Source organism: Apodemus sylvaticus, chromosome 7, assembly GCF_947179515.1.
Source record: "Apodemus sylvaticus chromosome 7, mApoSyl1.1, whole genome shotgun sequence".
Classification (NCBI taxonomy): Eukaryota; Metazoa; Chordata; class Mammalia; order Rodentia; family Muridae; genus Apodemus; species Apodemus sylvaticus.
Genome location: NC_067478.1, coordinates 28,356,198 through 28,378,969, shown reverse-complemented (window position 1 = coordinate 28,378,969; position 22,772 = coordinate 28,356,198). Strand labels below are relative to the sequence as shown.

The window sequence follows — 22,772 nt, the reverse complement described above, 5'->3', positions numbered from 1 at the left end:
GTCACACCCTGAGAAATACAAAATTGAAACAATTTCTAATGCTTAAAAAAGCAAAAAATCGGTATTACCACCAGACGATCTATTTCTTCTTGAAGGCACATCCACTTAAAGGAGGGGAAAAGAAAACAACTCTTAGTTTCTAGGGCAATAAGTCATAAATATACGCATTAAGATAAACATCACTTACTAGAACGTCGCTGACCATCAGAGTCTGACTGAGGAGGTTCAAACCGACTTAACCTGCCTTTTGTTTTATGTCTCTCATCACGCTCTTCCTGAATTCTGTTGAAAATAGTTATAGTCAACTAAGAGTATGCCACAAGTTATTTATATTTAGTAACAGCTTATCTAAGTATCATCTTCAGATACGTATTTGTTTTCATTAGCAATAATTATAGCCAAGATTAGTGAGCCCCTGTCACAAAACAGATGACTCTTCTAGGGTAAAAAAGAAATTCAACATAAAACTACTACTTATGTTTTTGTTCTTAATACCTCACTTCTACCCCAGTGAATATACAGGATTCCAGAGAGAAAACAAGCCAACTCAATTAAATCTACATATTACAAGCAGCAATAGACACTGAATAAATGCTAATTGATGTTCAAGCACATCCTATCTATTGTAGCTGGAAGCTATACTTGTAAGTCAGCTGATAATAACTGGTACACAGACCAACAGCTATATATCAGTCCAATAAGCCTACAATAGCGTTCATTTTTTTATGATTTTTTTTTAAGGATTTTTATTTATTTTATGTATATGAGTACACTGTTGCTCTCTTCAGATAGACTAGAAGAGAGCATCAGATCCCATTACAGATGGTTGTGAGCCACCATGTGGTTACTGGGAATTGAACTCAGGATCTCTGGAAAAGCAGTCAGTGCTCTTAACCACAGAGCCATCTCTCCAGCCCAATAGAATTCTTTCTATAAAACTTACTGTTTTAGTTCTTCTTTGAAAAGTTCCAAATTGCTTTTTTTCTTTTCCTTCTCCCCTTTCTTCAGTGGCTATGAAGAATATAAAAAGTTATAATTGAAATAAAAAAGATTAAACAAAATTCATAGGTTTCTTTTGCAGTGATAAAAACTTGTAGAAATACAAAATGGCAATTTTTGAATAACCGTAAGTGGTGGGCCTAATTATATACACTTTGAAGAGCAAATTTTAAGATATGTGAATTACATAGCAATAAATCTGTTATGTTTTGTTTTCAGAGGTGTCTTGACAGCCACACAAGAAAAATCCATCTCACTATTTAATATAATCAAATTTAATTAACAAAATGTGGCTCCAAATGACCTGACATTTATCAACCTCTTATCTTCTGTAAAAGTCCTATTTCCAATGAACAAAAAACTCTATAACGAGAACTTAGAAAATGGAAACACCAATTCCTAAGTAATTCCTAAAAGGTCCTAAAAACCATCCCGAACATGTACTATGTGAGTTAGACAACATCAAAACTCAACATCTACTTTACTTATAAACCGTAAGAAATTTCATATAGTAGATACACTCAAGAGTACCAACAACAATGCTACATTTTCAAATAAATGCCCAATTATTTAATAATGACTTACGGGCTTTTTCGTCTCTATTACAAGAAGAGACGGTGGCCTTTCATTGGATGACTGATTTGGAGGATTTTTTTGATCTGCAAACCTTGAAGATGGCTTATAGATTTTACCTCTTTTTTCATCTGTTTCATGTTCATCTGAAATTTAAAATACTAGGTTGTAAAACTAACTTCATATAGTTTTATTTTTTGTCAGTTTTACTTAAGAAAATTAAGATGCTTTTAGTATTAAAATTTAAATATAAAATTAAATTTACATACCTAACTCAACCTAACAAAAATCACAATTTGACCACTTTATAGCAAAACTATGAAACATTAAAAACTTTGTAACATAATTCATTTTTTAACTTAATGGTTTATTATTAGTAGTAGTAGTAGTAGTAGTATTATCTCTTTCATACAGTTCCACTTGTCAAATTTAGTCTTCATTATTTCATATTTGGTCATTTATATATTGTTAATCACTCTAACCACTAGAGGGTGCTAATAGAAAAGAAAAGTGAAATTCAAAGTCAAATGTCTTCCATAATTAATCTGTTGTCACATCATCCAAGGTTTGTTTTCAAAGCCATACCTTGGTACTTACCTTTAGCTGCATTAACAACCCCGCCTCGAACAAACGTTTTCACTTTATTACCATCACTTCCTTCAAAAGCAGCAAGAAATTCCTCATAAATTTCAGCAGCTGCCTTCTCATCTTCCTAAATACGTAACAAAATATCAGTTACACAAGAAATGCTGTTTAGGTATGGTTTCACTGGTTTGTTTTGTTTTACGACAGGATTTCACCACGGAGGCTAGGCAGACTTGAACTTGATATGTAGTCCAGACTGGTCTTAAACAGAGATCCGCTTGCCAAATGCTGGCTTAAAGACAAATGCAACCATGTAGAGAGGACGCTCAACAGTTAAGGGCTCTTCTCCCTAAGAATCCAAGACCCAGCACCCACATGGCAGCTCACAACCATCTATAATTCCAGTCCTAAAGTATCAACTCCCTCTTCTGACCTTTGGGATACCAGGCGCATACACATACAAGCAAACAAAACACCCATTTACATAAAAAAGAAAATGAAAACAAACAGAATACACCAACCTCTGTCCCTTCTCAAATCTAGTATCTAATACTTGGTGGACATTATATATTGCCAATAATTAAATGTTAAGTAATTAAAACAAAACGGCTTTGCTCCTTTTTTAGAAATTTAGAGGTACAGAAAAGAACTTACCACATGCAGAAAAATAAATGTATTTAAAAGCAATCAAGAGCCAAACTGTAGGACAAATGACTATATGATAACATATTATCCTATTACTATTCTAAAATTCTTGGAAATTTTGTTTTCCAAGGAATGATGACTTAATTCATCAAATATAAAAATTTCATCCTCAAATAATCAAAGATACAAAAAAAGCAAAACAACCAACATACTCCTGTCATGGCACTTAAAAAAGTAGAACTGACATTTTCACTTATAAACCATCTAAATATCCTCAAATATGTATGAATAAAATACCAAGCTGAGAATGGTGGCACATGCCTATCACTTCAGACGTCAGACAGGAAGAGAGAATTTCAGTCCAGCCCAAATCAAACCACCTCAGAAACTCAAATAAAACAGAATAGGACAAATCAGAAAAGAAAAGTGTCCAGTAACACATAGGATAGCGCTCCTCAATGAAGGCGTGAACACATCAATGAAAGGAGCTTCCAGGGTCCGAGGGACACAGGCCTGCCCAGACACAAAGCTGGCGGAACTTACTGACAGCTCGTTGAAAAGACATAAAACAAAATAATTTTTTTTGGTTTTATATACCATGGAAAACTGCATGAAAATTACATCTTAGGAAATAATCCTAGGAATTCAATGGGGTTCTTTTAGGAATACAGATCCTAAAAGAAAATACAGGGAAATTCCTCTATAAGCCAGAAATGGAAAAGAAAGGAAAAATGTTGGTTAAAAACAAAGAAATTGTGGGGAAAGACTGATGAATGATTATAACAACAGTTTTTACAAGGAAGAATAAAACCAGAAGGAGAATAAAAAGAAATAAAACGGAGGCAGGGGGCTGGTGAACCGTACTGCCACTAAAAAATTGAAAATTCAAACACTCAGATATCATTTTTCACACTACAGACTGAAAAAAACTCCCTCAGTATAATCTGCTACTTGCAAGTGTATGGAGTGGTGACATCACTAACACACTACAGATAGGGAACAAAACATGCCTGCCCTACACAGAACACTACTGACAAGTACAGAAGAGCCACACTTATTAATTTACCATTCCAACAATTTCCCTTTCAGGAATATATCTCAAAAGGCAAACTAGAAGAAAACCAAAATGCACCTACATATAATATTATTCATAACAGTATTACTTATAATGTCCAAAGAGCAAAACCACAAATCCCTTGATAGGATTTTACAAACCTATGAAGCTATTAAAACGTTCCATGTTTTTATCCTACAAGTAATCACAAAGATACAACATTTAGTTAAAAAAGATGAACGGAGAAGAGAACCCTGGCCTACAGCATTCATCTAAGGGAGATGGGCACAATACAGTGGTGCATGCACACACAAACACACACGCACACTTTGACAAGAACACGTCATCACACAGAGCTACGGATCAGAAGACAGGTGGAGAAGCTGATCCCAAATTCTGAACATTTCTTGTGTTAAAGACTTGACTTGTGAGGAGCTGCAAACATCAGGAAAGTCTTCAGAAAACATGGCTGCTTCTGCTCCCTTCCACATTCACTCCTAAGTATAACATAAAATATACTTCAAACATTACCTTTTTCTTCAGTTCCTCTTGCTCCTTCTTACTTAGAGTTCGCTTTGCTGTGCTCATTTTTCCAATACTGAATGCTTTAAGCTTGTTTTCTAGAAGAGGCTGTAAATAAAATTTAGAAAGAGTATTTTGCCTTTACATACAAATTTTAATGTTACCTATAAATTTAACATACTTTAATTGATAACTTCATTTTTAGAAGAGTTTCTAATTTAAAATACCAATGCAAAGAAAAGCTGGCATCATTCTGAGGTAAATATCCACTAATTAAGGGATGCTTTTTATTTCTTAATTCAAAGTCAGTTACAGGCAAGAGCCAATTTTTAAAGGGAAATAAAAGCTAAAATAACAAAAAAATAAAAACCAACACTTAGAAGAAAATAAAAGCACAGAGGAGGGCGGACAGACACCTGTAGGCAAAGGTAGCTAGACAGGAAACGTCCTCAAATGGGAAGGGCATCGTTCCCACGCTCAGGAAGCTACCATATCAGGTAATAAAAGCTACCATATCATGTAATAAAAATCACATCACACCTGCTTATAATTTAATTAAGTGCCTCATTTATCAAAAACACTGATATAAACATAATTCCATTTTTTTGTTGAGAATGTACCATCTACTTTGCATTCAGATTCCAGCATACATAAATCTTTATCAATATTTTTTTAACACACAAGAGCATTCCTAATCTGAAAATCCAAACTCTGAAACACTCAATACCACAAGTAGAACATTTTAAACTCAATCTCAAAGAACAGATTGCAGTCAAAATCCAGGTGTAAAATACTATGCAACAAATTACCTTTGGGCTATATGTGAACATAAACATTAGAGATGAGTTTTATGTTTAGTCTTGACTCCTATGCCCAAGATATCTCATGTATATGAAAATATTCAATATATCAATATATCAAAATCTTTAAAAAAAAAAAAATCCAATAAACTTCTCAAGCCAAGAAGTTCAGATAAACGAGTCAGCTGTACCTGGCAGCACTAAGTAAACACCCTGGGTTTAGAGAACAGAGTAAGATTCCTTCTCCCCTTTCCATCCTGCCCCTGTCCACTGCTGTCTTCACAGCACAGCTGAGCTATGATGTGGCCCAGGCTCAGGAGCCGCCTTTGCCTGATAGCGCAGCTCTCACCCTTAAGAAGCTTCTCTTTGCAACAGTGAGAAATCATTACAGAAACTACAACTGTTCAAAATACAGGGAATAACTAACTGATTGAGGAGTTTACTCAAGCCCAAGGAATATATCTAAAACACAACTGAAGGAATAGATCTTAAGAGCCAGAGGCCAGGAAGTCTGCTGAGAGATTATCACCTAGAAATGACAAAGGAGAAATGACACCCATGAAACCTTATTTGGCTGCCTAAACATGAGCTGAAATAACACCACCAACAGACATGCTAAAGTGAATGAAGGCAGTCTCCAGTGGCCCTACCTCTAGACAGGCAACTAAAGACTGCTAAGAAAGAGATTTAGTCTTCCCCGGGGATGAGGCCCACAACTGGTTATACAATACCAAGAGGTCATCCCTGAAGTTATACATACACAAACAACACTAAAACAACTCAGTAGGTTGTATTTAGTTATTTATGTGTATATACATATACATATATACACATATCAATAACAATAAAGAGAGGAAGTCAGGAGGTGGGAACACAGGAGGAGATAGACGGAGAAGGGGGAAATAATGATATAATTTTATTTAAATTTTTAAAAATTAAGGAAAAGTACATGAAGTTGGAAGGGAAAGGGGGATTAAGAGGAATTAGAAGGAGAAGAATGGAGGGTGGATTTGCTCAAAATGCATATATATAAATGAAATTTTCACTTATTTAAAAAGAACTAATTATACTTTCAAGACAGGAACTCTTAATGTAGACCAGGATAGCCTTGAATTCACAAAGATCTCTTGCTTTGTTTTTGTGTGTATGCATATGAGACTGGGCACATGTGCCAAAGTGTATGTATGTATGAAGGCCAAAGAACTTAAGAACTTAAGCTGGGGTGCATCAGGTTTGGTGGCAAGAACCCTTAAAACTTGAGCCACCTAGCCAGTCCAAAGAAACATTTTACATTTGCCTTCATTTATACAATTTAGAAACTTTCCTTCTGAAACCTGATCTACATAGTCTATAGGCCTTCAGTTGTTTCATATTACCCAGGATTCACAAATGTAAAAGGTAGGGTGGTTAATTAAATATATATAGTCTAAAATACTGAAATCTGAAAATTTTCTCTTCCTTACTAAAATGAGAAGCTAACAAAGTACTAAATTAGACCCTGGAAGTATAGTATGGTAAGAAACATTGAGGCCATCTATTTTGAAGGTTACATTAAAAGCCTTCTGTGAAAGATAAGCAGTTAATAACACAAAAATCATTTTTCTTTCCCTCGCCTTCTCTTAAGATTTCTATTTTCTTTCTGAGTGTTTTACCTGCATATGTGCAGGTATACTGTGTGTGTGCCTGGTGCACCATGAGACAGAGGCAGTGTCGGGTCCCCAGAGCTGGAGTTACAGATGGTTGTGAGTCACCTGGGGCCACTGGGGACTAAACCTGTGGTCCTGGGCAAAAGTGCTCTAACCACTGAGCAATCTCTCCAGCCCCCAAAATCACATTTTCAAACAGATTCAAAATCATCTCTTCCTCAAAAAAGAAAACACATCTTGCCATCATTCACTGTAATTATAGTTAGCTTCAAATGAAAACTACATTGAAATCGAAGGAAAAACAACTCTTAAGAAACTAAATTTTTAGCCAGGCATGGCACATACCTTTAATCCCAGCAGTCGGGAGCTAGAGGTAGGCAGATCTGAGTTCCAGACAGCCTGGTCTACAGAACAGGTTTCAATACAGCCAGGGCTACAGAGAAACCCCTTCTCAAACCAAGATGGGGAAGAAAAATGGAAGGAAGGAAGGAACAAAGAAAGGAGGAAGAAGAGGAAGAAAGAAAAGAGATAAAATGTGCATGCTAAAAATTTTTTATATATCCAAAAGAGAAATGACAAAAAAAATTACTGAATGTTTATTCAGATGAAGAATACAATCTATTATGTAAAAGTTAAATTTTGCTGAAATAAAAATACTAAAAGAAACTTTATTGTAAGATATGTTCCTATGGCATGGTGGGACATGCCTTTAAGCCCAGCACTCCAGAGACAGACCAAAAGATCTCTGTGAATCCAAGGCTAGCCTGGTCTACATTAAGAGTTCCTGTCTTTAAAAAAAAAAAAAAAAAAAAGTCTGATCAGTGTTTAATGCTGACTGGCTGATGACTTAATATTTTCTGAATTTTTTCATAAGAAAAATGATTTAAATTAATTGTACACTTCAAAACAGTGCTAGGAACTGACCCTAGGCCCTCACACGTGCTAGACAGTGCACTAACATATACATACCTCAAGAAGATTTACTTTACATAGATTTTTAGAAAACTAGAAGACCTGAGGGATGCTCTGTAGTAATGAGCCCAATTCTCAAGTCAGTAAAATGTCTCTACCAATGGGGACCAGCACGGATCCCCAACACCTATGCAAAAAAGCAGTGGGGGGGGGGTGGAGAATGTGTCTGTAACTCCAACACTGTGCATCACATCTAAGGCCCAACAGCTAGCCAGATTGGCAGAAAGGAAGAGGACTTCTAGAATTGGTAAGGGACCCTGTTTCATAATAAACAACTTGGAGTGACTGAGAAAGATGACCTTTGGACTCTACTTGCCCCTGCACATAACATATGTATACAACATACATACATACATACACACACACACACACACACACACACACCACACAGAGAGAGAGACAGAGACAGAGAAAGAACTTTCTGTGTTCCTGATTGTCCTAGGACTCCATTTATTCAAGTGACTAACATCCATTCTTGTTTGTTTTCAGAGCGAGCATAAGCTCTCAGAGCACTAGAAATGCATCCTTTTATATACTGTGAGTATACACATACACACACACACACGCACGCACGCACGCACGCACGCACGCACGCACACACGCACGCACGCGCATGTTATGCTGTAGGTAGGTGGATGTGCATGCCAAGGCATGTATGTAGAGGTTAGAAGACAACTTTGTAAAGTTATTTCTCTCCATCCACCTGTACACAGGCTCTAGGAATCCAACTTGTTTCTAGGGTTACACAGCCAGCACCTTTCTGAGTAATTTAACCAGATCCTAAGATTGTCTTAATTGCCTAAATATTTCTTTTGTCTTGTTTTGTTTTTTGAAGACAGGATTTCTCTGTGCAGTTCTGGCTGTCCTGGAACTAATTTGTAAACCAGTCTTGTTTCAAGCTCAGAGATCTGCCTGCTCTGCCTCCCGAGTGCTAGGATTAAAGGCATGCATCACCACTGCCCAGATGTCTGAATATTTCTAATAACTCAATAAATATGACAATGATCACTTTAGATTCAAAGGTCAGGCAATGGTGGCACACATCTTTAATCCCAGCCCTCAGGAGGCAGGTGTACGCATAGCTCTGTAAGTTTGAGGCCAGTCTGTTTTACAGAGCTAGTTTCAGGATAGCCAGAGCTACGACGGAGTGAGACCCTGTCTCAAAACATCAAAAAAGAACCAAGTACAAACTACCATATTCAGTTAAGGACAGCAAAACCTTCAGCAAAACCGTCAGCCGTCCTTGGCCATCCGTCTTCAGCAATACTCACTCTTGAGAGATTCTGATGAGGAGAATCACAAAGGCTTTCGCGGGCACTTTCATTCCTATAATTGTGTTTTCTTGGGCTTTTAGGTCGTGTTCGACTTGGCATATCACTATCTGAGGGTCCAGATGCATCCATCTTCAGATAAAGTTTTAAAAATGGTTTCAAATATGACATGCACAGTACTAAAAACTAGAATTAATCCAAAGTGTCTACATACTGACAAATTTCACTATTATCTAAAAACACATTACTAATACCACCAAGTTCAAAAGGAAATTCCTTAAGAAGTTTTCATGAGGTCTGACTTGCCCTTGAAAGCTCAAATATCACACTGGAAACATTTGTTACTCTTCAAGTAACAGGTTCTTTCCTTCAGCTAAGAAAATATCTGTCAAATACCCATGTCAGATAACAAGTTTATATGTCAAGCATTCTTTCAAGAAGGGTGGTTCATAAAATAGACTTGCATCTTCATACTCTGGAAGTAGCGGACCTACTTGCGGCCAAGCAGACATGATAAGACATGTGCACTTGTCTCATTACACAGGATATGAAAATCAAAGACCCACACATGAGCTGAGTCTTAAGTATTTTATAACTTTTTCCTGACCCCATGATCTTTTTGCTTTATCCTCCCAAATGCTGGGGTTACAGGCATGGTCCCCCCTAGGTTCACCCACTGAAATATTCTTAAGCCAGCATATTTTACTGTACAAGATGGGAGTGAATACAACAGTATATTTTGGAGTGATTTCCTTGGTTCATGCTAATGTGCCTAAAGTTTGCCTACCAGTTGTTTCTGTACTAGAAGGGAAAATGCAAACACAATGAAAAAGATGAATAATGCCTGGGCATTTGTATAAAAGGAGTTTATTCTGGCCTACATGAGGTATGGGGAAGGGTATGTGTGCACTTGCTTGTGCATGAGTTTGGAGACCGGTATGGAGTATCTATTTTCTTTTGTCACTTGCCACCTTTTTTTTTTCTTGAGGTAAAGTTTCTCACTGAACCTAGAACTCAACAGTCACAGATGCTGGCTGGCCAGGATGCTCCAGGGATCCATCTACCTAGTTATCTCCAGATCCCAGCACAAAGATGAAATGAAGCATGACCAGTTTCCACACAGGTACTGTGGTGAGCACTTTACCTACTGAGCCATCTCCCTAAAGCTCCTATTATAATTCTGAGTTCATGTACTCCTGAAAATGTTCAACAACTTGTAGTAGGAATCTGCATATAACTTTGAACAGTGCTATAACATGTGGAAAAATATTTACTGCAGTATTCAAAATGCCAAAAAACTTTAAACAAAAAAGTTACTTACCCACTAACAGTACCAACAAGTCTATCTTTCTATAGTAGAACATTATGTCATGAGAAAGAAGTAAACAGCATGCTCTATGCCAGCTGATTTGCAGGGAGTTCAAAAGGCAGGTACAGGGCACAGCAGGAAAGGGGTCATTTATGCATACAGAATTTTATAAGCAAAATAAAAATTAAATGTGTCAAGTTTGAAACGCAATTTGAAGGAGTTTATGTAAGCAAAATGCAAAGGAAGACACAAATGTTCACACATATAACTGTATTCATTTCCTATGAATTCATACATATATAAAGTCTTTTATACTTACGTGTGCATCTGAAGATCCAGATGAATGAACATCCGATGATCGGCTCTACAAGAATTAAACAACAAAAGCAAATATTTGAAGGACCAGAAAATTCTTTCTACACTGTTTCTTCAGCTACAAGGTTTAATATTGCCTAGCTTTCCGCCACTGCTTTTCAGCAAATGAAACTAAACAATGGCACTCTCTGGCTTACAAAAAAAAAGTTGTGATCCAATGTGCTAAATACATTTTTTAAAATTAACAATCCATATTACTAAACATACTTCACAAATATTAATAAAAATCTGAAATTAACTTGGCATAGCACAGGCTGAGAACTGAACCACTATTCATAATAAAACACATGTACAAAGGCTTCTCACAAGGCCTAACACTAATGGTAGCAACTTCTTAACATAAGAGAAATCGCCCTCTCTTCTAGTCACTCAGAGCAAACATAAATAATGAATTGTAACAGCAAGAAACACACACACACACACACACACCCCCTTCCTTCACTGTCCAGGAGAAGGCACAATATTCACTGTAGAACTAGTTTAAGAAAAGAAAGATCTGCCGGGCGGTGGTGGCGCACGCCTGTAATCCCAGCACTCCAGGAGGCAGAGGCAGAGGCAGGTGGATTTCTGAGTTCGAGGCTAGCCTGGTCTACAGACTGAGTTCCAGGACAGCCAGGGCTATACAGAGAAACCCTGTCTCGAAAAAACCAAATCCAAAAAAAAAAAAAAAAGAAAAGAAAAGATCTTATCACCAAATCTCAAAACATCTGTCTTTCAACTTGTAAGAGAGCTGCTTCTGCCAGGCTGGTTGGTATACGTGGAGCTCAGTTAGTCCCAGCACTCACAAGGCAGAGGCGGGAAGACCTCTGTGAATTTGAGGCCAGCCTGACAGAGACAGACAGACAGACACTCAGACAGGCAAAGTGAGCACACTAGCTAGCTATTTCTAATAAAATAGTCACAGGCTACCAGAAAAAAAACTGTCTTCAAATAATGCCATGTTTCAGTTATATCAACTGTTACAATTTCTCAGTTGTCTCTGAAATGGCACACTTCTGCGTATACACACAGGCTTTATTAATATACAGACTTTGTTACATCATCAACAACACGTACTCCTCTAAAACCCACTGTTCTGAGCCGTAGACAAAAAGTAGTACCAGGCAGCAAGCGTCGCGGTCCCTCCCACCTTCGACTTTCTGGCTTTGTCTATGGCTTGTCCTCAGTTTTTATTGTGGCCTCTCCTATAAATGTTCTTTTCCAAGCTAGCCTTTCTCAAAAGTACAGATGATGTGGGTTGGGCGAGTTACCATCTAAACTCTGTGAAACACATCTTAGAATCTACAGTCATCTGGAAATTAGGAAATTCAAAATAACAAATAACCTACTTTTACAAAAGATGAATTCAGCCAACAGGGTAATGGAAAACAATGCTTTCCAATACACTGGTATTAACTCTAATAACAGTAATAATATAACAATAACAAACATAGAACTATCTAGAAACTAACTTTAAAGGGTTGTTTTTTTTTGTTTTTTTTTTTTTGTTTTTGTTTTTTTTTGGGAAGAAAAAACCGCAAACTTTATTTTAAAAATCATTCATTCAAATCACCTTTTGAAGACTCCTGACCTTTTGGACAGGAAACTCAGTATTAAAATTATCCAGAATTATTTATATATGTAATACAACTTTTATTTAACAGCTCAAAATCCCAAAGGGAAATCTTTGCAAGTCTTAAGCGGACTGCCAAGATAACTATGGTTTACTTAGAAGCAGCAGCTTGGCAGAGAGCAGCTTAATGGACAGCACTCCTTAATCTGTGTTATAACCAAATAGCTTTTTCTAGGACTTTTTGTTTTCAATTCTAGGATTTAAAAATAAAAACCACTAGATACTCTACCTGTTTCCTCATAGTTAAATCTTTTCTGACTCTAAGACACTTGTAATCTAATCATCAAGACTCTCTCAGAGACATAGCAGATAAAGGTACTTGTCACCAAGCCTGACTCCTCAGTTCAATCCCTGGTCCACCAGATGGAAGAACCAGCTCCCACAAGAGGCCCTCTGATGGGCTAGAGAGATTGGCTCAGCATTTAAGAGCACTGACTGCTCTTCTGGAGGTCCTGAGTTCAAATCCCAGCAACCACATGTTGGCTCACAACCATCTGTAATGAGAACTGATGCTGTCAAAAAAAGGTCCTTTTTGAATATGTACAAGTTAGTTCTTTCCTTCTACCACCCAAGTGGAGGGATAGAACTCAGGTTGCCAGACTTGATAAGAATCACCTTTACCTGCTGAGCCATGTCCCTAGACACTAAAAAAAAGAAAGTAAGTTGAAACAGTGTGATTATTACCACCAAGAGCACATCTGGCCAGGCAAATCTTAACCTAGCAGGGAAAGAAAGATTACTGGGGAAAGCTTCTAGGAAAGGATGCGACAGTATCTGGAGTAACCTCTCATAGAGCCATCAATGCAATAACCTCTAACCACTGGGTCTCCAAATTCTTTCTTATATTTTGGTACAACTCTCCTAAAGGACTTTCCAGCCCCTCTAATTATCTCCTACATTCAGATCCCCCCACAATTTAGCCCAATCACTATCTTTCCAGTCTTAGTTCCTTTTATTCCCCCCATGAACGTGCATTTAACAATTGATTTCCCAATCATTTGCAGTCTTCATCTTACTCAGTGCACCTCAAAAATACAACCTTCAGAACTCTACTCACTGTTCAAAACAATCAATCAAATTCCACTAAGCTCTGGACATCTCTCCATCCATTTCCACTAAAGCAGGCATCATTTCCTTACTTCCAGAAACAGCTCTGCCTTGCTCTATTATTTGTACTGACTCTCTCCTGATAAACAGCATGCTCCCTCAAACTCAGGAAATTTCTTGTTTGAAATTTTATCTCAGCATCAAGCTCAAGATCAGGCAAGAAAGAGTTTCAATATAACTATTGACATATATAACATGCCATACAAGTACCTCCCAAAAATGCAACCTCTAGACTACACACCACTCTGCCCTCTCATTAATAAGTAGCTATTCAAGCTACAAGCCAAGGTTTTGACTTAACACAGCAACAAAAAACACATACCCTTTGGGGCTGGAGAGATTATTTAGTGATTGGAGAGCACTCTTCAGAGGACTGGGATTGAAAGCCAAACACCTACACTGCAGGTCACAATCATCTGTAGCTCCTTTTTCTGGATCGCTGTGGGACCAGCCATACACACGGTGCAAAACACCCATATTCATAACTCTTGAAAGCATTAAAACGTTCTGAATAATATAGTTAATTATTGACTCACAATCCCAAATACTATCAAATGCTTAAATACATGTTTGATGTCTCTAAATGTAATTTTAACAATATCGTCAAGTATCATTAGCTTAGCTTTCAAAACTGTTATTTCCAGGTTGAAGGTGTACCTCAGAGACAGTGGGTGCACTCAGTGTATGCAAGACCTTAGAATTGATTCCCAATAACAATACAGTTTAAGAGGCAAACTCCAATATTAATTTTAATTTATTTAAAAAGTATGCTCTTTGTAAAAAGGGTTAGAAAAACAGAACTCTTCAATTTGTACAGCAAATGAATGGCCTCTTCATTCACCTATCACTAAGGCAAGTGGCTGTATTTTCTAAGGTTTACTTTCTAAGGGAACAGTTCCAGAAATGAAAGCCAAAAAAAGAATTAAAAGATTAAGTTTTTAGAAAACAAATCAGTCCAGTAAGAGAATATTTTTTAACACCAACAGCCATAATCTAACAAAATAGTGCTGCGGGTTCAAGTCTAAAACAGGATCTAAAACAGCGCCTCTCAGGGTTCCTGTGGGTTGTGACCCCTCTGTGGGTGGGGGATGACAAACTACCTGTTCACAGGGGTAGCCTAAGAGCATCAGAAAACACAGATTTACACTAGGATTCGTAACAGTAGCAGAATTACAGTTATGAAATAGCAACAAAAATAATTTTATGGATGGGTTCATCACAACATGAGGAACTGTATTAAAGCATCATAGCATTAGGAAGGCTGAGAACCACTGCTTGTTACTTTCTCTTGCAGAGGACCCAAGATTCCCAGGATCTACCTGGTGTGTCTATAACTCATAACTCTAATCTCAGGGGATCTGACTTCTGACTTCCACAAGCAACAGACATGTGTGTGGTCCATATATAGATACAAAGACAAACATTACATGCATAAAATAAGTCTAAGAAATAAAGTTGGAGGAGTTAGGAACACTTGTTGCTTTTGCAGAAAACCAGGGCACAGTTAGCTTATAACCACTAGTAATTCCAGTTGGGAGGGACTGATACCTTCTTCAGACTCCTTGGATGTCAGACACACGTGATGTACATTCATTCAAAATACTCATATACATAAAATAAATGTATCTAAAATCAAGTCTAAAACATACTAATCAAGAAAATAGAAGGTCAGAGACCAAGGATGTAACTCCATTAGAAGAGTTCTTGCCCAGCATTCACAAGGTCATGGGCTTGATCCCCGGTACCCCAGCACTCAGGATGTGGAAGACATTGATCAAGAGTTCAAAGTCATCCAAAGCTACATAGTGAGTTTGAGGCTTGCCCATTAGACAATATCTAAGAAAAATGGAAGGAAGGGAGCCAGGAAGAAAGGAAAGAAGAAAAAAAAAGGAGGGAGTTAGTTTAAGCAGGACATGATGTTCAGGCTGCAATCCTAGTACTGTGACTAGAGTCCAAGGCCAGTTTCAGCTACACAGTGTGTTGTTCACAGATAGCCTAAGCTAAGTAGTAAGATCCTGATCTCAGAAATGGGAGAGGTGGTGTCATACTTCCTACTTCCACTCAAAACACAGCCAACCACTAAAAAGTTGAGCCATTTTATATTTTAAGATAAAGTTGCAATCATGATATAGTCAAGGTTCAGTTTCAAGCTGGCAAACTATTTTTCACACTTAAATCTTCACGTTTTACACACACACACACACACACACACACACACACACAAAAATAGGAATTTCAAACCCTGAATAGATTCTAATGTTACTATTTTTTAAGCATTACTATTTTTTACTAGTACTCAGTCTGTCAATCCAGAACTACATGCTAAAAAGATTCAGTAATTCCTGTTTCATTCTTTTTCCTCTATAAGACAATGTTTGATGGTGCTGTGCAACAATTCTCTCCAAGCTAAGCATCCATGTAGGAGAGCAGATCTTAAGACACAGAATATGTTAATATGGAGGTGGGCATTCCACCCCGCAGAGACACTTAGAAAATAAACAATCCACAAGCTTCAGGAAGTCCCTGAAACTAAGCAGATACTCTACAAGGGAATTTAAGTAGTGAAGAGTGCTAAGAGATACTCTTGGCCCAGCCTAGCCAGCTGAAAACAGACTAGCTACGCTACCCAAAAGACTCTCAGAAAAGCTGAGCTGCCTGGAAAAAGCTCAGACCAACTGCAAGTAGCTGTTTTGAAATCATTTCTGTTCCTGTAAATAACCTCTATTCCATACTCCTATAAGTAAACTCATTAAAACACATTGGGTCACCAAGCTGGACTTTGCTGGTATCTTCCTATCAGTTCCCTACCCAGAGTAAGTAGATGTCTGTTCACATCTCCTCAGAAAGTGTTACACAGAGATAATAGAGGAAAAGAACCAACTCTTTCAAATGGTCCTCTAACCTCCAGCCAGGTCCACATAAAATCACACACAATAAATAAAACACATTAAAAAAAAAAGAGAGAGAGAGAGAGACCAGTACTGCCACTACCACACAGTGAAATATAATCATTGTCTTCAAATCCTCTCTTGTATGAACATGCAAACAAAGGTTAAAATAACTTTTTTTTCTTATTTTGTTTCTGTTTGTTTTTCAAGATGGGTTTCTGTGTGTAGCCCTAGCTGTCCTGGAATTCATAGAGATCCACCTCCCTCTGTCTCTGTCCCCCAAGTGATTGAAGGCATGGGTCTCCACTGCCTGGCAAAATAACACATTTTTGATATACTTATTTATAATGTTTAGCAGTATCTCAGGTTAACAACCATAGGTTCTGTCTCTCTGCTCTGAAACAAAGCTACAATATGGCTCCAAAAACCCCCTCCAGAAGCCATGCAATACTTTACATAGGAAATTTTGTTCATTTCTAAAATGTGCTCAGTATCTACCAGGAAATATTAAAAATGAAAAGTATAGAACAATTACATAAATAAAAGGGAATGTGGGAGGACAACCCCTATCAAGTCCCCTTAGCCAAAACTGTGTACATCATGAAATTAATTTTAAAGCTAAAAAGAACTCTAGTAGTTTATGTATTTTGTGATTAAGAAACACTAATGGGGCCATGAACAGACTCAGAGAATGCAGACACATGCCACACAGCCTGAAGGCCCAAATTTGATCCTCAGGACCTAGTGTTGTCCTCTGTCATATCTGCAGTGTAGCACGAGGGTGTACACGCGTGCACACAGACAGGAACACAGTTTGTAAAAGATAGAGACTTCACCATGGTCAATGGCAAAAAACCTATAACTTGTACAAATATTCTTTTCAATGTGTAGAAATGACTAATAAACACCTTTACCCATATTGACGGAAATGCAACTACCATAGAAAGTCTCTACTTACTTGATGTACAGCATAGAATACAAGGTAAATACCTGTTATTTCCAAAGAAAGAAATCAAGCCTGGAAATTCCAAATACTGTACTAAGGCCAAGATAATCTTATAATCTAATAATGTCTAGACTTACTTTTGAAATAAATAAAAAAAAAAAAAAAAAAAAAAAAACAGCAATTTGAGCAGTCATTATGATAGGCAACAGCTTATCCAAACCAGTGCTTTCTAGTTCTTTAAAAAAGAAAAGGGAGCAGGAAACAGTTGACACATGACTGTAATTCCAACTCTGGGAAAATGCAAGGACAGAGGATAGGGATGCTGAAGGTTATAGTACAAGTTCAAGACAGCCTGGGCTACATGAGGCCCTCTCTCAAAATCCTAGTAGGCAGGATGGGTGGGTGATTATTTGCCTGGCAGTGGTGGTGCAGGCCTTTAATCCCAGCACTTGGGAGGCAGAGGCAGGCGGATTTCTGAGTTCAAGGCCAGCCAGGTCTACAGAGTGAGTTCCAGGACAGCCAGGGCTACACAGAGAGAAACCCTGTCTGGGGAGGGGCGGGGGAGGACAACAAAAACAAAAACCTACAAACAAAAAAAAACAAAGTCAGGATTTAAATCCAAACATATTTGTCTTCAAAACCTATAACCTTGCCACTACATTACAACATTTTCCACTACATGGAAAAATCCTGGCAAAACTCTGACTATAAATATTTCCTTTACAGGCACGAATAAGGACAAGAGTCTTAATGGAAAAATACAACAAGTTATTTAACACTTAAAAACTACACATTCCAAGTCCTGAGAAGTATTCTTTTAGAAGTCCGAACACATACTTTGAAAAGTTTTCAATTTATCCAGGCCTCACGAAGAAAATACTTAATGCTTTGAGAAGAAGAAGAAAAAAAAAAAAAGCAAAGAGTAATTACGGACGTGGGCAGCTGCTTTTGTCATGGGTTTGAGAGGAGAGGCAGCATGAGATACCCCTTCATTCACCTTCTCCCCCAGAAGGGAGGAGGGAAAAACTACTGGAGAAAAAGGAAACTGACTTACAGTAAAGGTCTGGTGTAAGCACAACCAGAACTGGTCCCCTACCATAGTTTCACCTACTAAAGAATGTCTAGTAAGGCCAATACTATTTGCATAGTAAATATGGGGCAATCATTCAGCAAAATAGCAGAAGTTTAAAAATAAATAAATAAACGTCAGCCTTATTAGAAAGAAAGCAAGTTTGGTTTGGTTCTCAAAGCAAACAGCAAATGCAAGCAGATAATCACATACTTTTAAGTCCCTGACTCTTTAAGTGTCATCCAACTCCTTGTCTCTGCATCTAAAGCCTAATAACTGGTTTATGGCAGTACTTAGCATCTTTAATACCGAGATGAGGATGAGAATCTCAAAGTAAATAATACAAGATATAGAGACAGATGGATGGATGGATAGATAGATAGGGATGGATGGATAGATAGATAGAGAGAGAGAGAGAGATAGGTAGGATGGGATTAGGATGGATAGATAGATAGATAGATAGATAGATAGGATGGGGCTAAACGGGCTGGACAAAATGACAACTAATACTAATTGTTAACACAACCTTACTAACGCTAAATTACTTTCACAGTTCAACGGTTTCCCAAGCAATGCAGAGTTCCCTAGAAACTCAAATGCAAGGGCATTTGGGCAATTTCCAGGTCTGCCGTAGTTTTCCTTTCTAGTGGGAACCCTACATCCTGATAGAGACCCTGAGTCCGCGGCCCTCTTAAGTGATGTTCACTTCTCACTTCCTGGGAAGTGAGAGGAAAGCCACACGTGAGGTATATGGCACTAACCCAGAGCCTCTGAGAGCGGCTCCCTCTGCACGTCCTAAGCCCAGGCCCTCCACTGACGGGCCTCTCCCACACACTTGCAACCGTCCAGGCTAATTTCCTGGAAGGTAATGAGAGAAACTGTGTAAGGCCAGAAGCGAGTGAGAGCCAAAATAAAAAAGGGGGATGAGGGGAAGAAACAGACATTTAAGACCGGGAACCTTCCCGCCTCTCCCAGACTCTAGCCCGCGGCCACCGAGAGCAGCAAGGTGCGACACAAGGACGCCGGACCACCTCTGAATCACTGGTCTGACCCCAAAGCCAAACGAGGGACAAGCCCCGCTCACCAGCAGGCACGCAAGTGTGGGGCTGAATCCCAGCCGGGACGGACGCGCGCTCTCAGGCCTCTCAACCTGCGCACCTTGGTGCAGCGGTGCCAGGCCCTCTGTAGCGAACAGGCCTTAGCCCCTCACCCCAGTAAGCTCTCAAAGGCCAGAGATTTCTGTAGGCCCCTGACCACGGGGAAAGACCCACTGACTGACGGAGATCTCTAAGAAACTACCTTTGAACTGGCCTTCTGAGATCCGCCTGGCGTTTTGTCGGCCATCTTGAGTTTTGCTCCTCCTTCAGCGGAGGCAGCAGCGCGGGTGAGTCGAGCCCCGAAAGAACAGATCTCAGAGAAGCGCGCCAGAAGCCTGCCAGGCCGAATAGCCGAACGCCGAAATAGAGAACTCGAGGTGCGCCGGGCCTCGTGACTTCCGCGTCAAGGCGCTTTACGCGCCCCGCCCACCCCTCTCGCCTTCCGGTGAATTGCAGCGTCTAGTGGCGTCACGCGCCTGCGGAATTTAGGGACTCTCCTTGACCCGACTTTCAAGGCCAGCTGATAATTCAGTCATTTTCTTCCTAGAACCAACCGGTGTTAGATGCGAGCGGGTTCTACTTCCTGAGAGGGAAAGGAAGCTGCTTTTTTGAAAGAACTGCAGTAGCCACGTGAGCCGGGCGTCTCACCTCCGCTATTAAGTCACATCGTCGAGACACTTGTTTGCGTCACGGCCCCTCGGGAGCACAGACGTTGGTAGGAAGGCAGATTTGCAATCTGCTCACGTTAAAAATGTTGAGCAGTGACTGCAGAGTTGAGGAAAAACCAGGGTAATCGGATAAAAACTGTTTAAAACGTCGGAGCATGGTACCTGCAGAGACTAGGGGGAAACAGTCGTAATATAGATGCTGTTCTAAGTCGAGCATTTGTTTATTGTTTCTGTACAGTGCAGGCACGCCCTAGCAACTGTGTGGAGGTTAAAGGACAATTTGAAGGAGTTGGTGGGATCTGGGGATAGAAATGAGGTTGGCAGGCTTGCTGACCAAGTGCCTTTTTCCCTCTGAGACTGCTGGTGCCTATTTCTTTGAAGCATAGTCGCAAAAGTTATGTAGCAGAAGATCGCCTTGAACTGCTGATTCTCCTGCCTCACTCAGGTCCTGGGAATTAGTCTTGGGCCACCATGCCTAAGCTTCTTGTTAATTGGAAAGAAGCGGGGATGGGATGAGTGAAGTTTGGTTTGGTTTTGGTTTTTCCAGACAGTTTCTCTGCATAGCACCCCTGGCTGTCCTGTGCTGTAGACCAGGCTGACCTCTCAAGTGCTAGGATTAAACGTGTGTGCCACCACCTAGATTTCAATTACAGATGAGGGTCAGACTGAGAGATGAGGCTCAGAACTGGAGATGTATGACAGGATCTGAGAATGGAAGTAAATTCATTTGTGCTGGCGGGCACAGAAACATATTCTATTGTATTTTCATGTATAGCAGCCATTACTTTCTGATCATTGGCTTCCTGTAAATTATGGCTTCTACCCCTGGTGCCATGCTTGTTTATACCACAGCACCTACCACCAGACTTTGAGTTCAACAATGTAGCCTTCTAGTCTAAATGCTTCCCTGGTCCCCACAACCCTCTTCACTATACCCCCATCAACCAAGAAATAAACTTCAACTTCTGTGTGGTAAATGTGCTTGCTTCAGTGACTCTTATCTCTTTAGCCCACTCCTACTCTCAGAGTTCATTATTTCTTTCAGTTCCCTCCCCTGCTGATCCTTTCTTCAGCATCAATCATACACAGGGTTACTTAGCAATCTCCTTATTCCCAAATTTTACACTGTTCAGCCTTATGCCTGTCTCTGTAAGTCGCAACACTGTGGAGGCTTCTATATATTAAAAACAACAGGGTTCCAATAATAAATAATAAATTAGGAACAGATCATGGAACCTACCCTGCAGCATTCATATCACAGCTTTACTTAAAACATATTTGTATTAGGGTTCTCTAGGTCACAGAACTTATGGGTAGTCTCTATATATCAAGGGAATTTGTTGATGACTGATAGTGTGTAGTCCAACTCCCCAACAATGGTCAGCAGCAGTTGTAAATAGAAGTTCCACAAGGCAAGCAGGCAAGGAGTGAATCTTCCTTCTTCCAATGTCCTTATGTAGGTCTCCAGCAGAAGGTGTGGCCCAGATTAAAGGTGTGTACCAACACACCTGGATCTGGGACTTGCCCTAGTCTCCTGGGCCTAAACTAAACTGTTTATAGTCACTATGCCTCAAGATCAGGATCACAGGTGAAACTTCCAATTCTGGATTGTAGTTCATTTCAGATAAAGTCAATATATAAGTTGACATCCTGGACTAGCCACCCCTTTTCAACTGGACACAAATGATATCTCAGGTCCACATGAAACAATAGCAAGGTCATAAACACACCTGACGTGATAAAACTATTCCTCGTACAATTGCATTTGTAAATTTACAATGGGGCAATGTCCCTTGGGAACATTCTTTTAGTATCTCAACTTAAATACCAATTAATGTTAAGGAAATTGGAAGACAGATGTATCCTTAACAAAATAAAACAGAAGCATTCATAATACTTTATAATCCCCATTTCTTCAACTGGTTACATGGTCTTAGCTTGTATTTATAACTATCTTCCTCTTCTACCCCTTCTGTATTTCCTTCATCCTCGGCAAGCACCTCAGCTCTTTTCCTGGAGGGTGACCCATACCTTCATTCCTGAAGGGTCTGCGTCCTTTGTCATCCTGCTTGGATTAGGCTGTTGTAGTTTCCTGTTGACTTTAATCACAGGATGTGGTAGTACTAAGGGATCTCCTGAACTCCAGACATAATCCTGTTTACCTCCATTATGGAGAGGCAATCCAGTTTCCCCATGGTAATCTGGATCTATCACCCCTCCTAACACTTATTCTGTTCTTAGCATGTTGGTTTAAGGGCATTAGAAGCCCAAAATAACCAGGGGGAATGAGCTTCCAGTTCAACAGAATATTTGTTGTAGCTCCTGGTGGGAGCACTCCCACCCACAGAACCAAAACTTCTAGGCCAGCAGAACCTAGAGTTGTGAGGACAGGAAGCAAAAATTTTCCTAGAGGGTCACTATGAGGGATAGTGAGAACTTTTCCACCCCTTGATTCCTGGACCCATGGATCCTGGCTATGGGAGAAACTGTACCATATATCAGACTCTGTTTCAAAACATATACTGCCTTCTGAAGAACTCTGCCCCACCCTCTATGCTGCTGCCATCTAATTGGCGCTGTAACTGTGTCTTCAAAAGGCCATTCCATCTTTCTATCAAACCAGCTGCTTCAGGA

The 22,772-nt window shown here is 39.3% G+C and overlaps 1 protein-coding gene across 1 annotated transcript in view; it reads right to left on the bottom strand.

Annotated features, from left to right (window-relative positions):
* Positions 1–19,776, bottom strand: part of U2surp (U2 snRNP associated SURP domain containing) — a 54,132-nt gene extending 34,356 nt beyond the window's left edge. The window contains exons 1-9 of the mRNA XM_052187642.1: positions 19,673–19,776; positions 10,696–10,740; positions 9,068–9,199; positions 4,388–4,486; positions 2,170–2,284; positions 1,585–1,718; positions 944–1,011; positions 188–282; positions 69–104 (exon numbers count right to left, since the gene is read on the bottom strand). Coding sequence (XP_052043602.1) covers positions 69–104; positions 188–282; positions 944–1,011; positions 1,585–1,718; positions 2,170–2,284; positions 4,388–4,486; positions 9,068–9,199; positions 10,696–10,740; positions 19,673–19,717 — 769 coding nt within the window. The 5' untranslated portion in view covers positions 19,718–19,776. The remainder of the gene's footprint in view (positions 1–68; positions 105–187; positions 283–943; positions 1,012–1,584; positions 1,719–2,169; positions 2,285–4,387; positions 4,487–9,067; positions 9,200–10,695; positions 10,741–19,672) is intronic.
* Between the last annotated feature and the right edge of the window lie 2,996 nt (positions 19,777–22,772).